Source organism: Porites lutea, chromosome 10 (genome assembly GCF_958299795.1).
Source record: "Porites lutea chromosome 10, jaPorLute2.1, whole genome shotgun sequence".
Taxonomy (NCBI): domain Eukaryota; kingdom Metazoa; phylum Cnidaria; class Anthozoa; order Scleractinia; family Poritidae; genus Porites; species Porites lutea.
In genome coordinates, this window is record NC_133210.1 from 29,711,661 (window position 1) to 29,733,705 (window position 22,045).

A 22,045-nucleotide genomic window follows, 5' to 3' on the forward strand; every position below is an offset into this window, starting at 1 on the left:
GAACACGCACCCGTCTCCCAGTTACCAAGTCGTTGCTAGTCCCACAGGTGATTTCTGATGTGCCAGAAAAGATCAAGTCTAGGAAGCAGAAACAGAAGTTCTATTATGACCGGCACTCCCATGAACTGCCTACATTGCATGAAGGCGATGCTGTAAGAATGCGTTTACCTGGTGAAAATGAATGGTCGCTTGGACATGTCATTGGAGAAGAGGGTCCTCGTTCCTTTTGGGTGGATGTGAATGGAAAGCATTACCGCCGCAACCGCAAATGGCTCAGAGCAACCCCTGAGGAAGTAGAGCCCACAGTAACAATCCAAGACCTTACAGAGCCTTCTGAACCTGGTGAATCGAGCTCAGCTGATGTGTCACTGCCGACAATGCCTGTATCAGCGGAAGTTCCTGAACCATGTACGACAAGTCGTCCAGTGCGTGAGCGTCGGCCTCCAGCTTGGTTAAAAGATTACGAATGTGGACACTAAGACTTTTCTTTAGAAGGATCCTTTACTTTGAACAGATCTTTTTTTGTTTTTTTGTTTTTGTTGTTGTTTTTTTTACAAAGATCCTTTGCTTGATAGATCAAGAGTATTTCTCGTTAGACATTTTGTTTGTTGTGTTGCTGTTAAACTAAGGAAAGGAGATGTAACGAGTATACCTTAGGTTAGTGTACACGAAGTGCCATCCGGGCACGTGTTCAGTGTTCCTGTGCAAAATAGGTCAGTCCGCCATCTTGGTTGTCTTCTGTTATGGTAGCTGGTAAATAAATCAGTTTGTAGCGGACTCTGGTATGTTCCTAACTTGTTTCAGAATTAATATCATCCAAAGGAAGTTGTAAATACAGACATACATAGATATGTGTAAAATGACACTGACATGAATGAATGAGTCTCGTGAATGAATCTTTCACCCGCTCTCGACTTGACCTGTTTTGAGTAATGGCGGAGGTCTCTTCCGTTGACAAGTAGGCCATATATCCGTCGCTTGTTTCTTTTTTCTTGCCACCAATATCTGTTTTTACTTCTGTTTTACAGAATTGCAGTGAACTGGCTTTCGTATTCGGTTTCAGCGTGAAGTTTGGGCCAACATGTTTGCCTCTTTTCTCCAGCCATCACCCACTTGTCGAGCTTCTGAGGCTTCGGCAACCTACAAAATCATCCTGTTTCCTTGAAGATATACGTGTCCCTTTTGATTGCAAACAGCAAATCAGTACTAAACATTAAAAGCAGAAGACGTCCCACGTCATTGTATTTAAAAAGACGTCCATACAAAGTTATTTTAGGTGGAATCCGTGCTAAACACTCTGCAAGTTCACTGAAAGTCTTCATTTGCAATTTTTGTTTACCTCCAACGCCTCGCTTTCATGACTAGGCACCAGTTTTTTCCCGCGTGTCCGCCATTTGTGAATACGGTGTATTACACAAAATTTGGTAAAATTCTGGCAGACTTTCTCCTGAAAATCTTTAAAAAATTACTAGTTACTATCACAAAATGACCACAATTGTATCTCGATCTGTGGTGGAAAATTCAAACAAATTTCTTGAATTGCCAGGTTATACAGAGTTCTCAACCATGTTGCAGTATATGTTCAGTTACCTCTATTCACGTGTCAATAGTATTTAGCTAATAAAGCTAATCGGAGACACTAGATAAAAAAAATAAATTTAGCTAGATTTAATAGTTCACAGTAAAACTATAACAACCAAGAAACTACGTACTTATGTTATTAATCGTTAATATAACAATTTAAAAAAAGCTTTCACGAAAGGCAAGCTTGCCAATTACAGCTACAATCAAATATTTTCAAGTTAAGTACCTTCAAGCTAAGTATTTTCAAAATGGCATGAACAGCTTCTTTTCGATTCTTTGCTGATTTTAATGTTCCACTGACCAATGATGAAAGATAACACCGTTTGCTAGTTAGCGGCATGGTGATAACTTTTGCAATGATGCTAGAAGTACAATTACTAAAGGAGGGATTAATTGCTATTTTTCAAGTTTGTAACTATTTCGAAAAATTAACAGCTTTAAAAGAAGAAAAATCCAACCTGTATCCACAGACAGGCTGGCTAAGAGAAGAAGTGCCTCGTTTCGGAGCGGAGGTCCTTGATTTGTGTCACGTGGTGCTTGCTGGCCTTTTCGCTCGGCAGTGCTTGAAGGTCAAGGAACAGCTGATACCTTACGACAAGCGGTTTATACTACAGACAAAAAGAAGAGTCAGAAATGGAACTGCGAGAACACAATTCTAATTTCTTATTCCTTTGAGCTGAAAACACTCCTTTTTATCGCTGCAATTAGCTTCCATCATGTTCTTTCTCTGTATTTCATCTTCAAGTGAAACTAAAGCATATCAGTCTAATTTTTAATCCCCTTGAGGACAAGAGTAAATATGCGGTTTTTTTTTTTCAGATGGAACTACCTTGAAAGTTTCGAACAAGGCTTCGAACAAATTATATCATTTACGTACAAGTGTCACATCCGACGGTCAAACCAAGAGAGGATAGTCAAACTTAAATTAACCCGATGGAGTTCAGTTGACCCGCCAAGATCAGGCCCAACTTTAGCAGCTTTCATACATTTTCTCTTTTGTTTTGCCTCACCCACCCAAATTTTTAGTTGTCACGCTATTTTATTAATGAAAAAAATGAAGGAAAATTAAACCATAAAAAACTGCGATCTTTTACGCTAAGTGCAAACTGATCATTAATGACGCTCTATAAACGCAATCTCAACAATGAAGACCTTAATCAATTGCATTGGTGAAATGGGCAACTTTGAACAAAGTGAGATGTCAGCTTAATCATAGTTATGAAAAACAATTGTTGTGCATGTAAGCAGTGACTTGTTTTGGTGGAAAAATTTAACCTCAATTTTATAGATCACAGATCATGTCTACAGCTAGTCGAGGGAATTAGCCTGTGAACAGGCTCTCTCCCTAGTTCCCCGCTCGACCAAAGGCCTGTTCACAGAAGTTCACAGGCTACGAGGGAATATGCTTCATGTTGATTCAATCTCTATACACAGGCTGCTAATATTTTGGTTGAATTATACTTAGTGATTCAACGCCTAAGAATGCAGAATGTGACATTACAGACCTCTCTTCAAGTGCAGTTGTTTACATTGTAAAACTACTGAGATAAAACAGAAGAACTCGTTTCAGCTGTTAAAAACACAAAGAAGCCATTTTGGAAGTCGTGAGCGTCTGCGCGTCTCTAAGGTGTGGCCTAAGTGTCTGGTGTCATCAGGAATACGGAATCGCGAGATCAGACTTTTGCATGTAATGAATACCTGTTAGCAGTTTTGAAGTAAACTGTGAAGAAATCCACAATTTGAAATTCTGGAGATTTGTTAGGTTCTCACTCAAGAAATAGAACTTTTATACGCATTGTGGTGCCCTATAGCCTGTGTACAGACGTTCCCCTCCCTCCGAAAAAATGTACACATGCAGGCTAGGTGCCTTAGAGATCGCAAGGATACGCAGCTAAAAAAAGGGAGCAAAGTACAACTCCGAACAAAAGCTGCTCTTAACTAATATATTAAAATATAAGTAGGTGAAAATCTTGAACAAACCTTAAGAAGTGATTTGGTTAACTCTTGGACAAAGTCGGCAGAGAACACGAAGCTCACAGGTGATTTTGCGTGGAGCCAAGTAACGCGCTTCTTTCCCATGAAAGAAGCAGTCATTGATTACAACTAAAAGACATTTTACATTTCTATGTAGAAGGGGTTTAGGTTGATTTGTATAGATTAAGGAGACTCTTAATACGACAATGGAATACAACGATGATCACGCGAATTCTAACTACACCAGTTCGTTTGGCTATATTCTGTTTTTGCTGTATTTCATTTTAAAACCAGTTTACATCTATTGAAAGACATAGAGTTAGTGCTGTTTGTTTATAAGAAACCAGAAATCGATTATAAAGGTCAAGACACGACGCTATGGTTATTAAAAACATGGATGCCAGGCGACATCCCATACCTTCACTAGCTCACTGATGAGAAGGTATCTGAGTCTTTTGGCAAATTCCTTTCCTTCTTGAAGTTAACTGTAAATTCGTGAAGACACTGAAAGTGAAAGAAAAAGTACTGATGTGAACGAGAGAACTATCGAGGCCTTGGATTGCGTTGAGATTTGGCTGATCTTTAAAAGTTGGTGACTCGCTGTCATCTGCTTGCGTTCATACCCTTATTAAATATCAATTGTTGTATTTACTGGCGAAATATTTCATCTTGTAAGTCTTCCACGTGTGCAGTCAAGCTTCGGAAAGTCTTCCTACCTAATGGAACTAAATGGATATGAGAAGCGCTAGGCGATCTGAACCAACTAACTTTACCAAGGCTTGGAGGAAGTCTAATTAAAAATACAGCGGATGTCTTAACTTTTAAAGGTCCTTGAGTTACCCGATACTTCCCTGTGTCGTAATTCACTTATTGATCATGATTGAAAATCCATGTGTTAACAGATTGATGTTGATTTAAAGATTTGATTACGACTCTTGATAGAAATAAACTACTGGAATTTACACAGAATCACGCAACTTTACAACAAAGCAATTTGGAGTAGATCTTTCTATTTTACCGCGTTTTGTTATTGTTGCGTCCCATTCGAACGCAGTTTACTTATTTTACGGACGTTCTATTGATACCAATGTGTTCAGGTGATGTCGTTAAGTTCTAAACTGGTTAATTTACTACTCATTTTTTTCGTAGAAAATTCCTTTCCAACTTCAAAATAAGTGTGAAATACGTGAAGTCACTAAAAGTGAGAGAGAAAAACTCATTGAAGGCAGGAGAGAAGTATACCTTGTATATTGATTGGGTGGAGTCAGAAACTCATAAGGGGTTAGTTTCTTGTAGAGTCAAATATCATAATTCACGCAAACTTTGTGAACTCTTCTCCCGAAGTCACGCGATTTTAGAGAATCAAGAATCACAGCAGTTCTATGTTATCTATGTCTATTCAGTAATGTGGATTCATTCCACTTCTTTCATTGTAGGCGCTAAGCTCAAGCGGTCTGAAGCGGCATCACTGTCTGATAATGTTAACAGTTTTAAGTACATACCGTTCATGCTTTCACGTTCAAAGCTCTTGAAGTGTCTATTGATACAAGTCTATTTATGAGCGAAATATTTCATCTTATTCAAGTCTTAACAGTGCACATAAACAGCAGTAAAAAGTCTGACTCAGTGTTATCGATAGAAAGCCGTGCATGATCCCCGGGGGTAGTCCTAGGAATTCTTGGTAGGAGTGTGCCGCCTTGTCCTTATAATCCTGACCCGACTTCAGACCAAAAATTACCATTTTCCACATCCGTTTTCAGACTAGACATCTAAAATCCATACCCGTTTTCAGACCCGGCCTTTAGACAGAAATTATGTTATCATTATTTAGATTAGAGCGGAAACAAAAAAATTATTCACATCCATTTCGGATTCGCATATTTCTCTTTGTTTCTTGCTCATTTGGAATTGAAACGGTAAATACGTTTATACACTCCGTAGTTCCGGCCACGAAAATCATACCAGATTCCAGACCAAAATGGGCAAAGTGTATACCCGTTTTCAGACCAAAACGGCGCAAAAACCCTACCCGATGGGGAGGCACATACCTGTATGGCTTACATCTAGGGAGTACCCCCCGGGGCATGACTTCCAGGAAATGATCCGAGATCAAGTACTAACACTAAATGGCCGCTTTATTGGGCTGATTTCCCCTTCCTGTGACTTAAAAAGTGAGTTAATACTCCAGACAAGGGAGATATTGAAGCCCTTGCAAAAAACCTGAACCTGCACTCAATAAACGAACAAACACACTAATATTTTGATGAGGACTATCAATTCTACCAAAGCCAAGTATTTTAAAGATGATCGGACGATGCGAGCACCACTAACGTTCGAGATCATTGAGTTTGGAAGGAATTTGCCTTAACAGATACAATGTTGTCCGAAAAGTTAGTATCGATTTGTTCTTAACGCCTTTAAATCCAAAATAGAGAAATCATGCTACAAACAAACCTGTTTTCGGGAGCGGCAGGGAAGTAAGATGTTTGTCTCAGAAGGTATGAAGGAGTGTACGGTTGATTGACGCCAACGTCTGTCAATAAGGCATTGCTGACGTCAAAAAACACATCAGATCGTTGTTGAAAGATATTTCCGGGGGACACATCCTTTTTCGGCCGAAACTTATTGGCTATGTGCCACTGTCAAGGGTATGGTTTTCACCCGGGAGGGGTACTCGACCTGTATTGGTATTTTGAGCCACTGACTGAGGGTTTAAAACCCTGACCCTAAAATGCCTACCCTGCGTTTGTTGGCTTATTGACAGTACAATTCAAAATCTATGGAACTTGTCAAAATGGTGTCGAGGTGGCAAAGCTGGGTTTTTGGTGACCGTTTTCAGAAGATACGCTTCGACGAAAGGCTTCTCCGGAGAAAAATGAATTGCAGTGTTTTTGTCTCCATAACTTTTAATAAATATTATCTTAAAATAATAAATATTATATCAACAATAAATATAAGTAACAATAAATACATAAAAAGTCTATTAAAATACAGAGGAACTGAACCTATTCACTTCACTGCCACATAGCACAGCAGAATGGCAAATTTTCTCCCCTGCCAAAAGTTATATTATTTACAGTAATAACCACACTACAAATCTATTGTAATGCCGCATAGCTTCAAAAATTTATACAATTTCACATTGTCAAAAAGGGTACACTTTAGGAATTTTCCTTAAGACTACCTATCAGTTTCATCGTCTGCATTTTGCTCGTGTTCGCTGATAAATGAAATTCTACTTTGGAAACTAGGTGGGTGTAATCTCAGCGTTAAATACGGGGGAAAAGGTCCGGGAATTACTGGCCGGTGTGTGACTGCAGACGCAACAGGACCACTAAGATAAGGAACGCCTGGAATTACATTTTGGAAATGTATGGTGCGGTTGCAATTCATGCAGTGACGGACTAGGCGGCGTTCCATACGAGCCGCGTAATTCTGAAGGGTGTCGATTGACAAACCATAACCAGCTGCAGTCCATGTGGTGGCCTTCCCAGGCATCCCAGCGTTCCACGAGGGGAACAAAATTCCTGCATTTCCGACGGATGTGTGACGGTAGACATATTAGAACCACCAGGATACGGATCGCTACCCAAGGACCTTCCAGGGGTAAAGATGGTGGATGGAACCCTGTGATAATAGGTCTTGCTTGCTATAGGGGGAGGAGTAATACTGTGGATTAACATGAAAAGGGCGGTAGCCACCGAAGGGTGTCATGTCGTGGTTGAATTCATGCACCGCAGGAGTACCACATAAGGCAAAAACGGCCCGCTGCAGATGGAAAAAGGAAGAAATTAGGATCGCACAAGAAACGAGATAGTACAGAAGTGAGAGGGCCCTGAAGGGTTAAAATGAGAATTTCTATTTGACAATTTTGGGGCTAAAAAAATGGGATCTAGCTTTCTTTTCTTATTATTTTTTTCGGTGTACTAGGAATGGGATTCTGAAGGCAAACTTTCTTTCAGGTGCCTGTTAGTGTAGCAAATGAGTGGAGTCCTGTTCGTTGACTTACTAGTGTTTTAACCAGTCAGGGAGATTGTTAAATTCCAGAATTCAGTTTACAGTTGTGTTGGGGGGAAACCTTACCAGCGCGATAGAAAGGCAATGGAACTGGTCTTGCGGTTTCTGGACCGTGAAAACGAAATGGTGCATCGTGAGTGCTGGGTAGAGAGTTCCTCTGCATCTCCGCCAAAGTCTGCGTGGGTGAAAGAAGAAAAACAAGATCATATGAGGCTAATAATCGAGCCGAAAGAAAATTATTCACTTTGTTGTGAAAAGGAGACCACAAAGGAGAATTTCTTTCCTAAACCACCTCAGACGTGTGATCTTCTTTGAGTGGCCAGATCATCATCTCCACGATTACTCAGCTACGCACACTATCGTGGTTTACAAACATGTCAGTCACGCAACAGTCCTTCCAAACTGGGATGAAGTGTTGCGCGACCTACGAAAATACGTCCGCGTAGGGTGCTAACAAATATCATGTGCCATGTGAGGGTTTTGAATATTGGTACAATTAGAAATAAATAATCAACAATTAAAACTGGCCCTTACGTCGAAAAAGCTATTGTAGTCTAAAAATACTCGTAGAGGAGACAAAACTGACAAAAGCTCAGCACCTGTGAAATTTAGGGTGCCCAGTAGTCGGGCTTTTCTTGTGCAGAAACTTGAATTTTGCACGTGTTTCACGCTTTTTCTACATTTCTCTGCCGTCACGGCACGACTACGACGTGAACATACCTAATTTCACGATTTACAGAGGAAGTACACAAGCGACGACAAAATTTCCTCTCTCTTTCTGAACCTGGATATGGTTCTTAGGAACGCAAATTTAGGAGGGTTCACCAACATTTGACGAAGTTAGTGACTTGGAGTAATCGCGATGAAGATTGAAAGAACGCGAATTCATTTTCTCAGCGACGTTTTCCCCGCTGTCACCGCCCTAAGATCTTAAGGTCCCTAGCGTAACTTCCACTTTTAAACGACAAATTTCAGAACTAAAACGCTTGACCGGCACAGCCCTGATAGGGTACGCCGTCTATGGAAAGTGAAGATAAAAAGAGCAGGATACTTTTAAACTAGCGCAAAGTGATCAGCTTTAGTGAAACATGCCGGTGAAACTTATCTCTCTGGAGCCCTTAGTAACTCAGTGTCAGTCATCTCTCATTATACATTACTGGTGTAAGCGTGAAATGGATACTTTACACTCATATAAAGCAGCGAAGCTGGATAACTCTGCTATCAACAATTTTGTAACAAATTAAATAAGGCGACTGAGCTATGAAGCCTTACTCCTAACTCTGTCTAGTAACAATATCCAACAAAGATTTCATGAACCCAGCTTTAATACCTCATTAGCACACAAACACTGTGACACGGGCCGGCCCTGGATCTCTGTCTGTGTCCTCATCTCCTGTGAAGTAAACAAAAAACGAAGGTTTTATCTCGTAGAAACTTTCGTTCGAACCTTTATACAGGTTTATATTAATGTAATTAAAATGGTACGGTTCATGTTTGGGAGATAACTAGCTAGAATAATATAATTAGCAGCAGCCTATAAAATAATCGGACTGGTCTGACCCCATAACCCTATTTCATAATCTCGCTCAACTTGTTCCTGATTAATCAATGGTCCCGAGGGTTATTTCGGGCATTCTAACTCTCGCGCATACTTTCAGTCCCAAATCTTGCCCGGATTTTGCTTTAAAATCCAGAATCCCGAGCTTCAAATAAGGGAAATCCCGGATCCCGCAAAACTTATTGGCGACCCTCTTGTGATCTGCCTCACCTTGAAATTAACAATGAGGTCATTCATAACTCATTACAAAATTAATAATTGTAAACTGCACCAAAAGCAGGCAAAATTAATTCTTAATTTTTGTTTTACTATTTCACTATACAACTGTTTACTGGGGGTAATAACAGGGTACGGGTTATGTAATATGTAAGGTGTTTTAACATTAATTATGATACGGAAACATGTTTATGAGTTTATAGGAATTGTTTGATGTCTGGTTACTCTTAAGGCACAGAATTTCATTTAAACGAACAATTATAGTTTCGTGTTTCACTCGTAATAGTCTCTTGGATTTCAATGCAAGTTATGACGCTAACCATCATCAGACGCTAACCAGTCATCCTTTCTGCTTTACGCTATTTTTACGCTATTTTTCTTTTCTTTGGCGGAGGTCCTTCGTCACCTAGTTATGAAAAATAAAAGAACGAGAGGTAAAGCTGTCGGATTCAGTTCAGGCTTGTTACACATTCCGTCAATTTCAGGTGCAATATATGTTTTAAAAATGGAGCGCAACTCCCGTGAAATTAAACGAGGCTAGGTGCAACTTTCCTTTAAAAATAGTAATCTCCTTTCATGTAACTTTTAAGCGGAGAAACAAAACATCGTATTTGCCTTCTTTAGTAGTTTGGAACCAGTCTCTTGAAAGACCAGGCAATGTGCCCGTAGACAAGTATTCTGCTCATTTGATCGGGGGGAGGGGTGGGAAAGGGCATCCTGGAGGGAAAGATGGATGAGAAAAAAGGAAGGGAAAGAATAAGAAGGCCATAGGAAAGGGATGTATGTGACGCTTTCAACAAACCAATAACAGGAGTTGGAAGACTGACACAAGACAGAGAACGTTTCCAATGTAAAAAGATAGACCGGCTAGGGCAGACAGTTCAATTACCAACACTAAAGACGGAAGAGTACTGAAAATTCCGCCCCACAAACCAGTGAAGTTTGTTAAGTTAACCTCAAGCTTTACTACATGAATTTCACAATCAACCAATTTAAATCTGTGATTATTTCGGCGTTTCAGTATAAAAACAAATATAAATGGGAGACATTAATTTTGGAATTTTACAGTATAGAGGAATGGTTTACATGAGCCTAATAACTTTTAGCGTACCTTCAGTCGTCTGTTGCGCTTTACGCTTTCTTGTTGACTCTTCCGTCCGCAGAGATCGCTCGCCGACTAGATGTACAAAAAGAAAACGGGAAGAATTCGTGTTACGCTCACAACTTGGTAATAACTAAATAACTACAAAGATAAAGTATGATACCAAGATAACTACTACTGATGATACTATGAAAAAGCAAAGGGTTTAATTGTATGTTCATGACTTTCTAAGGCCTGGGCCAAACGTCGAACCTTTCACTTAGTGAGTTAAGTTTATGATGAGTTCGACGTCTGGCTCAGTTTTTATTTTAAGGCTTTCTATAATATGACTGAATTCGCGAGCGGGCAAGATAAAGCGAATCCTCTTTTCGGATTGGCTACTCGAGCGGGGAAGATGGCCACATCTTGCCCGCTTGTGATTTCCCGCGCTTGTCCCGCAAGAAAAAAATTCTCTTTTGACCATGAAATAATCCTTCCTCTCTCGTCTGGGTCCAAAAAAACGCAAGAATTCTACAGTAATAATGCCCTGGAAGGCAATAAAAGGAACTGGGATTTGCCTTTTTTTGGACAGGAAAAATTAGAAGTTCAAGCCCTGAAAGTCTTTGTACATTGTCGTATTGTCTTGTTGTAGTTTTAACAAAAATAAACAAAAAAAAGGAAACCTTACCAGCACGATATTGACGCAATGGAATTGGTCTTACGGTTTCTTGACCATAAACAGGACGCGCTGCATCATGAGTACTAGGGCGAGTGTTCCTCTGCAACGCTGCCGCAGTCTGTGGATTTGAGAGGAGACAAGAAAGAAAACAAGCTGATAACCTCATACGATTGTCAAGCAATAACTGTTTCCTTCAAACGTAAAATGTACAAAAAAGCGTGATGCACGTGCAAAGTGGTTGTTTTGATTGCCATTAGGGACTTTAAGATCCAACGACGCGACGGCAAGGAGAACGTCGCTTAAAAAGTGAATTTGCGTTCCTTCAGTCTTTATAGTGATTATTCCTACCCACTTACTTTGTCAAATGTAGGCGAGCCCTCCTGAAGCTGAATTTCAAGTGACTATATCCAAGCTCAGAAAGAGAAATAAAATTTCATCGTCGCTTGTTTACGCCCTGCATGAAACGCAAAATTAGGCATTTTCACGTCGTAGTCGTGTAAAAACAGGAAAGAAATGTACAAAAAAGCGTGATGCACGTGCGAAGTTGTTGTTTTGCTTATTAAACCAATTGTTTTTTTTTGACGTTCTCGTTGCCGTCCGCGTCGTTGGATCTTAAAGTCCCTATTCTCTTGACGCCGCCGTCGTCGTTGCTTTTTAAAAGCTTCCTATTTATCCGGGCGCTAAGGAAGAAGACAAAGTCGAGCGCCAAGCCCTAGAAGGAGCACCAAGCCGGGGACTGAGTGTGGAGCACTTTCCGCTCGGCCGTAACTCCTCTTTTGTAAACTGCTAAATAGGGCCTTCTTCAAATCAACCCTCAATATTATTTTATGCTTTTTTTTTTCAGCGAATCTCCGGTGTCGCGTTTTTATTTTCTTTATTACAACAACTGTTCCACACGGGTTAAGTGAGTAGTCAAAATTTAACTATTCTCACTGCATACATAATTATCCCGTAACGCGGGAAATAAGAAACTCCTTTAATTTCCGTCATGTCGAGTTTGCGCGCTAGTGGCATGATGCAACGCTGCCTTCTCTTTGCATTTTCCCGCCTCCTGGCCAGTACAACTGATTTCAGTGGAAGTGACTTCAAAGTTTCGCCTCTCCCACCTCCCCTAGTGGCGGTTGACATCGCATACCCTCATTATTCGGTATGCCTATTGTCCTAACATTCGCAGTTTGTTTCCACAACTTAGTTTCCTGTGATAGGACAATAGGTATGCAGTGCGTCTATTATACTACGCTAGACTACTGCATCACAAAATTACTTCCGGTTGCCGTGGTAGAGTCCGCCGTAGCGTTTTGCTTTAATGTCTTCCCTTAAAAATTTTCATCCCCGTTCAGCCGCTTTTTTTTTTCTCCTCAGTCCCCCGCTCGGCTTGCTTTCCTCGTCGATTTTTTGTGCTCCGTCCTATTTGCTCCTTTCCCCAACCATGGAGCCTGGTACCAGGTTATCACAAGGGGAATGATAGTGAAGATGAGTACTGTCTCACAAATCTCCTTAAAACCGTCGTCACGAGAATAAATCCAACCACTGTTTAATTATAATATTTAAGATCCAGATCAATTACCTCATTAACGAACAAACATTCCAAATGGGACTCGCCATGTGTAACTGTAGATAGACCTGATCCTCTGAGGTAGGGATATCTCCAGGACCTTTCAGGTGTAAAGATGGTGGACGGGGTACTGTGATGATGGGTGTGGATATCAGGTGAGGAGTGATGCTGTGAATCAACATGAGGAGGGAGGTATCCACTGAGGGATGTCTGACCGTGGCTCGATCCGTGCTCTGCAGGAGTAGAGAGATAAGGGTAGAAATTAGGATCCCACAAGTAACACTTCCGCTCCTGATGAATACATTCAATCATGATTGAAATCAAGTTAAGTTAAGTGACGTTTGAGCTCAATGGACTGGTGTAAAACGTCGCATTTGTGCTCCGAACTCTTCAAAAAAGCCAAACAAAAACATGGAAGTTGAAACCTTACCAGCAGGATCGGGAGGCACCGGGAATGTTCCTACGGTGTCGGGATTATGAGCCAAGAATGGTGAGCCGTGAACACTGGGGTGAGTCTCTTTCAAAATCTGTACAGATGATAGAAAAGAACAAGAGGTGATCAGCTAATGATCAATCAAGGAGAAGAAACTGAAATGAGGATATGATCATCACGGTGGTTGCAATTATTTAATGAATCGCGAAAAACAATTGGGTCCCTGAACCAGGTCAAACGCGTGATCTTTTACTGACTGGTCACATCATTTGAGAAAGGAGTCATCGCTGTACTTATTTTAGCGAATTTTATTTTTAAGCCAAGCCTCACGCTACGTGTTTGATTCAGTAAAAATAAATAAAAAAAACACCTTCCCACTACAATAATGTTACAAGTTACATGTCAAGAAATTTCCACTAACATTCCCATTATTTTAAAGTTTACCTCAGTGAGGATTATCAGTGAACACTGGTAGATCAGTCATAATAGGAAAGTATTTCCTTTATGAAAATGCTCTTAAAAGTAAAGCCTCCCTTGTTCGTGACAAGATTAGAGTAGAAAAATATACATTTCATGTACGTCCGGCCGTGAAAATGAATTTGAAACAAAATGGTGTACCTTTTATTCTGTGTTTAAGGTGTTTCGATACAGTTTTTCAGAGACCATACCGATGTTTTTCAATCGTCTTAAAAGTGATTTGTGCTTGTCCGATCGCTACAAACTTTTCGCCAGTGATTGACTATGAATTGAAGTTTGTCAAAATGCAGTTTTTAGTAAAAATCGATATCACTATGACAACAGTAAACAAAAAACTTTGAAATCGATAAATTCCGAATTTTTTCGCGATCTAGACCTGCTACTGAAAATCCGTTACCAGGAACTTAAAGTGTGGTGTTTAGCAAATAACCTCCGCGAGAAGTAAAAAATTCTGTATGTTTGAATTCAAATAAAACGCAAATATATTTCAAGAATCAACACAACCGTTTTCAGTGAATTTTATCTTTCAGGTTACCCTCACACTACTTGTTTGATTAAAATGAATAAAACGCCTCTTCGCACCGCAATAATGTTAAAAGTATTTTCCGTCAGAAAATTCTCACTAAGGTCGATCCCCAGTATTTTCAACAAAGTTTTCCTCAATGAGGATCTATCAGTAAACACTGTTTAAATAAAATGCAGCCACTGGAAGGTTTCGCTTATCCATCTTCGTTACCTCGTTGAGGGACAGGTGTTCCAACTGAAACAAGTCACGCAACTCAGTCTACATTCCCACCTCCCAGGAAGTAAAAAAAAAAGAGACTATTTACACAAGAAAACAGGACTTACAGATCTCTGCATAGTTAATAGAGGGGATCGATGTTTTATATGACATAAAAATCATATAAAACCCTTCCTTCTCCATTTTGCAGGTTATTTACATCAATGATACAATTCCCATGGATTTTATTTTAATTGTTTTCTTGTAGTTTTTTGCTAACTTTTGAGCGGTCTTTGTTGTTTAACGTTCATTCACAATTGTATAATAAACTAATTAAAGAAATATTTATTTTGCCTCTAACTAGTACTTGACATTCAACATGGAACGGTTGGCACGCGTTTTTAACGTTTGTTGCAAAACAAAATCCCTTTCAAAGAAAATACCTTATTTATCAACAAAATCTGATGACCCACCTGCTCCTGATTGTCTTCTGGTTCAGAAGACCATCTTTCATCTTCAGATTCGATCATTTCTTCCTCACCCTGCCACAAATCAAACACTTACACTAAACATCATCCACTTGTTATGATATTTTAGGATTATGATTTCAGTTTTCATATGCACGAGGAGAGACAAGTCAAAAAATACGTCAATGAACGCCAATTTTATAACAGTCAAAATGTGACAGCAAGAAGGGAAACACAAAACATCCCTCTACACTGATCACGCTTACGATAAAATAGAAGGTGACTTAAGCCCAATATCTGCCTGAGTTTTGTGTCTTTTTGATAGAAACTGTTTGTATAAGACATCAAGAGTATTGGGAAAAATAACGTTCACAACCATACAATAAGATTAGAAAACTCAGTTATAGTTAAAGAAGGAAATTCAAACGAGGAGTGTTTGCATCCGATAAAACACGGAGGGTTTTCGGCTTCATTTTTCTCGGAAATAATAAAAAAAACCCTAAAAAAACCCAACCCATCCAGTATTGGAAACTCTCAAAAACACTCAGCTGTGCATTGTGGTTTAAACTTGATAAACAAAATCCTATTCGTTTATAAAATTTAACTTAAAAGAGACTAAAAAATCCAGTCAATGAAGGAAACAAAGTGTGCGTAAAGTAGCAAACTCACCCGCTCGTCCTCATCGTCTGGCTCAGCCGATGAAAAATCCTGCAACAAAACACAAAACAACATTAAAACACCACTCATTACAAAAAACTAATTTGAAGATCAAAACTGAAATACATTTATAAAACAAAGGAAATTCTTCATTGAGAAGTGTAAGGTTTTGAAGTTAATGTGTTAAGGTTTTCATGTCTTTGTTATCCTTCATTCACTACATATATATTACGAAAAGTTCTTTTTCTCCTTTTTTTAGACATAGCGAAAGACTGACGACCCACGACACTGACGAGCAAAATGACGGTGCCGGTTACTTTGAATGCAATTCACACATCCAATGATCAAGGAAAGGTTTTCCTTGATTATTCCAGATGGACGGAAAAACAGAACTGCACGCGCGGTCAATGAAAGTTTCAACTTTTGCAATAAATCACATGGAAAACATTAAATAAACTTAAACGGGGTCAATTGAAAAGAATTTAATAAAGAAAATTATGGCAAAACTTGCTTTCTTTTGACCTTACGTCTATGACCCACCTGCTCCCGGTCGTCCTCTGATTCAGATGATGAATCAGGAAAGAGGTCAGAAAACGGATCTTTCCAGTAGTCATCTGATGGCCAGTGATCTTCAGGAAGGGGTTCGCCTTCAAGATTCTGAAACAAATGTCGATAAAATAACAAACACGTTTAATGCAAGTTTTTAAGGTGTACTCATGGTTTTGTTTCACTGACTGAAGACAAGGAAAGGTGAAGACTCCATTATCAATAAGTTTAAATTGTCTCCTTCAAGAAGATACCCACATCAAACACCCTCTGCAAAGCAGAAACTTATCAAATTGCCAGAACTTGCTTCCCATATTTACTGAAATGTGACCTCTACTAAGCTAGCCTGTGTACAGCCACCTCCTCCCCTCAGAAAAAATCGGAGAAGGGGCGATTTTTCTGAGGGGAGGGAGCAGCTATACACAGGGTATACTGAGCGGACACGTCTGTCAGGCATGCGCAGTAACCCTCCTAGACTTCCCAATTGGCTAAATTTGCTCTATTTCACCTCTATTAAACGGTGTCCTAGTTGGATAACATGCGATGTTAAATATGTGGAACAAAATATGCCCTGGCTGCCTTTGTATTCACTGTAAATGGTAAGTGTTTATGTTGGTCCTTCCTTTTCAATCATCGGAAGAAAATTCGTCTAAAACAAATAATCAATTTGGACTCCCAAAAGATTAAAAAGGGGACAGACAGTTAATCAATGGTTGACCTTCAATTTCCTCTACCAATCTTAACCCATTCGCCCCTGAACCGCCCGTAACCGCCCGTGCGGATCCAGTTCCTTTCTACCCTTTGTGACGTCATCAGTTTTAACGGTCAAGGACAACTTTCTTCGCTAACTTGTGCAGAGTGAAGAGATCTTTCAAACCATACCAGAATGAGCACAATTCAGTCAAGGACACCGGAGAAAGAAGCAAAAAACCACGTGACATTGACCTGAAAATCTCCATGAAAATCTTGTTCCATTACCCACCTACCTGTCCTTTCACCTAATCCTAAGATCCTAAAAGCTTTCCTAAAAACTCTCCCCACCAAATTGAAGCTTACTAAATGGCCAGCAAGAGAAAAAAAAATGAGGCAAGAAAAGCGGAAAAAGAAGGGAGGAGAGAAAGCGAAAAGTAAAAAAAAATTTGCTTTCTGCGCATGCCCGAACTTCGCAAGCTGATATTTTGCATCTGGATCAGAAGGCCGCGAAGCGTACGACCTGTAAACCGGTTTGTGGTAAGTTTTATCTCTTTATAGCACGACAGTGACCAGAAAACCACTCGACTAGCTTCAAAACGCGTTTTTCGGCAAAATCTCCAGGAGCGAATGGGTTAATATTTCTGACTTTTTTTACTCATGTTTACGCCACCCTCCCCCCTTTTTTTTTTTCGTTTAGCGCTGAATGCGTTTCGTGACATTAAGTCGGTCGGTCGGATTAAAAAAAAAAAAACCTTAAAAAAAATCACAAGAAGTCTCGGAATAGGAGGCCCTGGTACCCCAGGATGACGTTAAAAGTAAAAATTTACTTATTTAGATTAACGAAATGCACAATATACTGCAAAAAAAATGTTCCTGTTTTTGTCCCTGTACACTGATTTCTCTATGCTGTTACTATGCTCATTTTTCAAATTAAAAGAATTATTTCAAGTGAAAAATGGTTTAACTACGTCGTTACTTTTTTTTTGGAAATTCCAAAAATGTGGGTCGGTCGGACGACGCTAAACGGAGAAAAAGAGGGGATGGCCTTAGGGTCAGAGGCGCCGACCAAACAAAACAAAAATGCAGGAAGGCGGGAAAGCTGGCGCTTTGCTTAAACAAAAGGCGGGAAAAAGCTACCACGTGGCATATCGTGATTGACAGGAACATTTCATGTGTTTAAATTTAACCAATCAGCTGTTACCACGTCACTAGCCTTCTCTCACGCCACTTTGAATGACAGTTTGTCGATTTTGTAGTTTGTTGTTCACTTTAGTTGAGTTTGTTCTTCAACGAAAAAATTCAACGCAAAAATGCTCAAGATGGACTTAAAAAGAATTAGAAAACAACGTAAAACTTCAGTGAGAGAAAGATTCGGCTTATTTACTCCGGAATTTGCAGCATTTTTCAAAGGATTTGTGGAGGCTAGAAGGAAAAAAACTTCTTAATTGAAGACACAAAGCGACGCAGGACTTGCTAACGCCATAGTGTTTGTCTTCAAGCTGGAAAAACATGTCGCCGACAAAATTTGACAGTTAATACCATAGTGGAGTGCTTTTACCTACGAAAAAATGTATGGCGTTACATTTGTACAAAAGTGTCTCTGAGGAATTCTCCGTTTTGTGGAAAGTTATCTAAAAAAAGCTACGCTACTGAGCGATCGAGGTCATTTATGAAAGGACACGCAAGAACACTCAAAGAAAATGACACCAGGCTCTAAAAAGACTTCTTCGTTTTCTGGACTCTCAAACAAACTTTTCTTGAGTTTGACTGATTTTAGGAAATCTTAGCGATAAAAGTGAAACTGTAAGTTAACCTTTCTTTCTCTTACTTTGCAAATTATTTGTTTGAATTGAACATGAACTGAACATATTTTCACTTTATACTTGTTGTTCATCATTTTATAAAAAGTAGTGAATTAAAATTGATTCAGAAATTTATAATATTGTGGAATTTTTGTGTTCTGTTATGTTGCACAGTGTTTGTTATAAGTGAGCTCACATCGAGTTGAACCAGACTCGAAGAGAAATTTCATATCTGCTCGCTGATCCATTATTTTGCACAGTGCAGACACCTTCAGATTAATTTACTTGTTCTCGGTTAAAACATTGTTTTGAATTTAGTTTAATCAATTGAAAGGAATGAATTTGAAACGATACTTTGAATCTGCTAAAGTTTGTTATTTGTTTTAAAAAGTAAATCTCGTGTTTTGTCGAGTATAAAAATGACAAAGAAAGGAAAATGGCGAAAGGCAAGAGCTGAGTAGAAATAAACTGTAAACAAAGAATAAAGAAACAAATTGCGATAAAATTGGAAAACTTACGTGGTAGGATGACTTCAGCCAAGTGATGTTGCCGTGCTGCTTGATGGCTGATGACAGATCCTTCACCTGCTGTGGAGTCATCTTCACTTCTTCAAGGTCCAGTCTCTCCAGATGAGGAGCGCAGCTGAGATGTTTAATCAAGCTGTCGACTCCTGCACCTGGAAAAAGAATGCCTGACATGTCGAGCCACGCCAAGTTTGGAGCTTTTTTAAATAAACTGTCGATGAACTCCACAGCAGGTGATGATGTTACATTGATGCGACGGAGTGATAATAGCTTCAGTTTGTGTGTTGTTGGGATGCTCCTCAGCAGAGACTCTGTTACCTCAGCATCAAACACTTCACCGAGTACATTACCCCAAACCCATATCTCGTGTGGAGCGGTGATAAACGGCATCATCTCAATCAGCTGTTCCACATCTGACCTGTTCAACCAAAAAGCTCTAATCGTCCGAACCCTGGAGAGACCATGACGCTTTGAACAACAGCTGCTGCTGCTCTCTTCACTTGACTCATCACCATTCATGTTTGTCTTCTTTGTTGTTTTCTCTTGTTTACTTATTAGCGTCTTTATATCATGAGCAAGACAACCGGATCCAGTAGCATTAATTTGTGTAAAATACAGGTGAGTGTTGTTTTCTTCTTTCTTTAGGAAAAATTCACAAACTCGACACCATGTTAAGTTGCTTAAAAATTCCGATGCTTTCTTTTCTCCTGAACAACTTACAATGACAGCGTTTAATTGTTCAGATAAAATTGTTAAGTTTTTATAGTCTTGCTCTGTACACTCTCTCTCATTAGTGAAAAAAACGTAATTTACGTTTACGGTAGTTTTAACTAACTTTTCTTTCACAAGATCATTTAGCTGGTCTGCTTCAATTAAAAGAACTCCTCTGAAAGAGGAAAGAAATGTAGGAAAGAGGTTTCTTTTTGTCTCAGCTGAACAGTAGAAAAACAACTGTGTGGAGAGTGTTAGAAAATTTCTTTGGTCTTCTGAAAAATCCCGCTCAGAAGGTGCTTCGCTGTCGAAGGTGTACTTCGTGAGTCCTTCTTCGTTCGCCGCCATTTTCATCAGGTGAATCACAATCTCGCGCGCGGCTTCTTCTGACAGCTCACAAGCAAATTTTAACACTTCATTCATTTTGAGGATCTTTTCAACCGAGTCCAGCTTTGACAGGGAATTTGTAATTTTATTCTTTTTAGATAATATCAGCTCTTCTTTCAGGAAACTTCCCGCAAAGTATTCTTGTAGGGATTTATGAATGAAATAGACACCTTTTTCAGGATTTAAACTTGACATATTTAAAACTTGAAAAAGGCCCACTTCAATCAACCTCTCGATCAGATCGTAGTTAGGTAATTCACTTCTCGGGATATACAGGCAATCGTTGATGAGAGCTTCAAAGGCCGAGCGCCCTAATGCATATAATTCATCTGAGTAATCCTCAATGTGAAGCACCGATTCAACTGACTGTTTTTCACGCATGTGATGAAACAAAGTCTTCACGAATTGAGTGAAGATATCTGCGCGTTTCTTTGGCAGTGCGTTGCGATCTTTCCCCTTCCAGAGTAGACACATAATTAGAAGAAGAAGAGGAATTTGTGCTAGTTTTCTTAGGTCTTGCTGCTCCAGGTAGTTGAAGAAATTTTTAACATCTTCACCATCTTTTAAAAATCTACCAGCGTACTCCTCTTGGCGCCGATCATTGAAGCCGTCTATCTTGAAAACAGCATCACCAGAACTTCTCAACGGCTCAGCTTTCATTTCCCTTGAAGTTATTACAACACAGCAATTGCTTAACTGGTTTTCATTCCAGATTTCAAGGACAGGCGATTGGTTTCCAGCAGTGTAAACATACTCATCGTAACCATCCAAGATAAGCAAGACTTTTTCTTGATGGCGGCGAACGTAGTTATACAGGTTGTCGACAGAAACTGTGCCATCACTAGCCAGCGCTCTGGAAGCCGCCAAAATAGAAGGAACATCTCGGAGATCACAAACGTCCCGTAATCTTACCAGAAGGACAAGATCAAACGCTCCTAATGTTTGTGGAAATTTCTGTTGGGACCAGTCGAAAGTGACTTTCTGCGTAAAAACAGTCTTGCCGATACCTAGGAGGTAACATGAACTAAAGTGTGAGGACTTCTTGAATCTACAGTTTTAAGAAGACTTTTGACAGAAGTGTCAAATCATAAATATGAAGATAAATATGAAAGAAAAAGACAAAAGAAACATATTTTTTAATGAATCGCTAAATATGTAACTCTTGCTTTGATTCAGCTCGGGCTAAAGTAACCCGCAAAAAAAAGGATATTTGGATGTACAATATGTAATAATTTCCATGGCAGTGTTGTATCAGTAAAGTCTGTAGTTAGTTACAGCAAACTCTCACCTGTGGCTTGTGAGTGCTGTAATAATTACTGACATCAAACTGACTCTGAACAATATAGTAAAGGGTGTAGTTTAATTTTTCCTTGGATGAATTTTTATTTTTATTTGTTAGTAGACTGCGAGCAGTCTCTCTTTTTCTTCAGATTTAGCGAGAGCAATGCACGCGCGCGGGAGCGGCGAAGCCGCGAGACGCGCGAAACGAGGGCGGCAGCCCGAGAAGAAAAAAGAGTCTCTTTTTTCGTGCCTCTCCCGTCTCGCGCCATCAGTCACGCGCGTGGCCATTGCGTGTCTCGCGTTTTGCTCGACGGACTACAGAAAAAAGAGAGACTGCTCGTAGTCTAATTTGTTAGTTTTTTATTGTACATTTTACAAAATGAAACTTAAAGATAAAATTGAGCCACAACATAATAATACATAAATACTGAAGCCTACACACATTCTGATTGCTCTATAACCAGATAAATTGTTTCAAATTTAACTGGTAGACTCAAAGAAAACAGAAAAACGTTGTTTCCTCTTTTAATTTATCCACTAAAGCAAAAGAAAAAAACTTTCCATTGGTTTTGGCAACAATAACAAATTCGGATTTTGGTAAAACACTGAAAAAGCCTATACATGACACAAGCTTAATACAGACTGTGTTCTCCAACATCCTGTATGGATTTATTTTGCTGGT

The 22,045-nt window shown here is 39.5% G+C and overlaps 2 protein-coding genes and 1 long non-coding RNA gene across 4 annotated transcripts in view; all 3 read right to left on the reverse strand.

The window, feature by feature from the left end:
• LOC140951114 (uncharacterized) overlaps positions 1-22,045 on the reverse strand; it is a 61,937-nt gene that overhangs the window by 29,495 nt on the left and 10,397 nt on the right. Inside the window, exon 8 of the mRNA XM_073400332.1 lies at positions 18,979-21,089. Within this exon, the coding sequence (XP_073256433.1) occupies positions 18,979-21,089 (2,111 nt within the window). The remainder of the gene's footprint in view (positions 1-18,978; positions 21,090-22,045) is intronic.
• LOC140951130 (uncharacterized) lies at positions 3,976-4,349 on the reverse strand. The gene is made up of 2 exons (XR_012167253.1): positions 4,275-4,349; positions 3,976-4,062 (listed from the first exon to the last, which is right to left on the reverse strand). It is a non-coding gene; the product is annotated as an uncharacterized lncRNA (long non-coding RNA).
• On the reverse strand, positions 6,447-14,906 carry LOC140950364 (uncharacterized). 2 transcript variants are annotated; one of them, XM_073399576.1, is made up of 9 exons: positions 14,769-14,906; positions 13,095-13,191; positions 12,677-12,897; positions 11,119-11,227; positions 10,461-10,526; positions 9,687-9,755; positions 8,906-8,968; positions 7,642-7,750; positions 6,447-7,326 (listed from the first exon to the last, which is right to left on the reverse strand). In XM_073399576.1, the coding sequence occupies exons 1-6, from the start codon at positions 14,823-14,825 to the stop codon at positions 9,715-9,717; spliced, it is 591 nt and encodes a 196-aa protein (XP_073255677.1). In that variant the 5' UTR covers positions 14,826-14,906; the 3' UTR covers positions 6,447-7,326; positions 7,642-7,750; positions 8,906-8,968; positions 9,687-9,714. The 2 variants fall into 2 exon arrangements, with proteins under 2 accessions (XP_073255677.1, XP_073255675.1); XM_073399574.1 differs by having other exon boundaries at positions 9,670-9,755.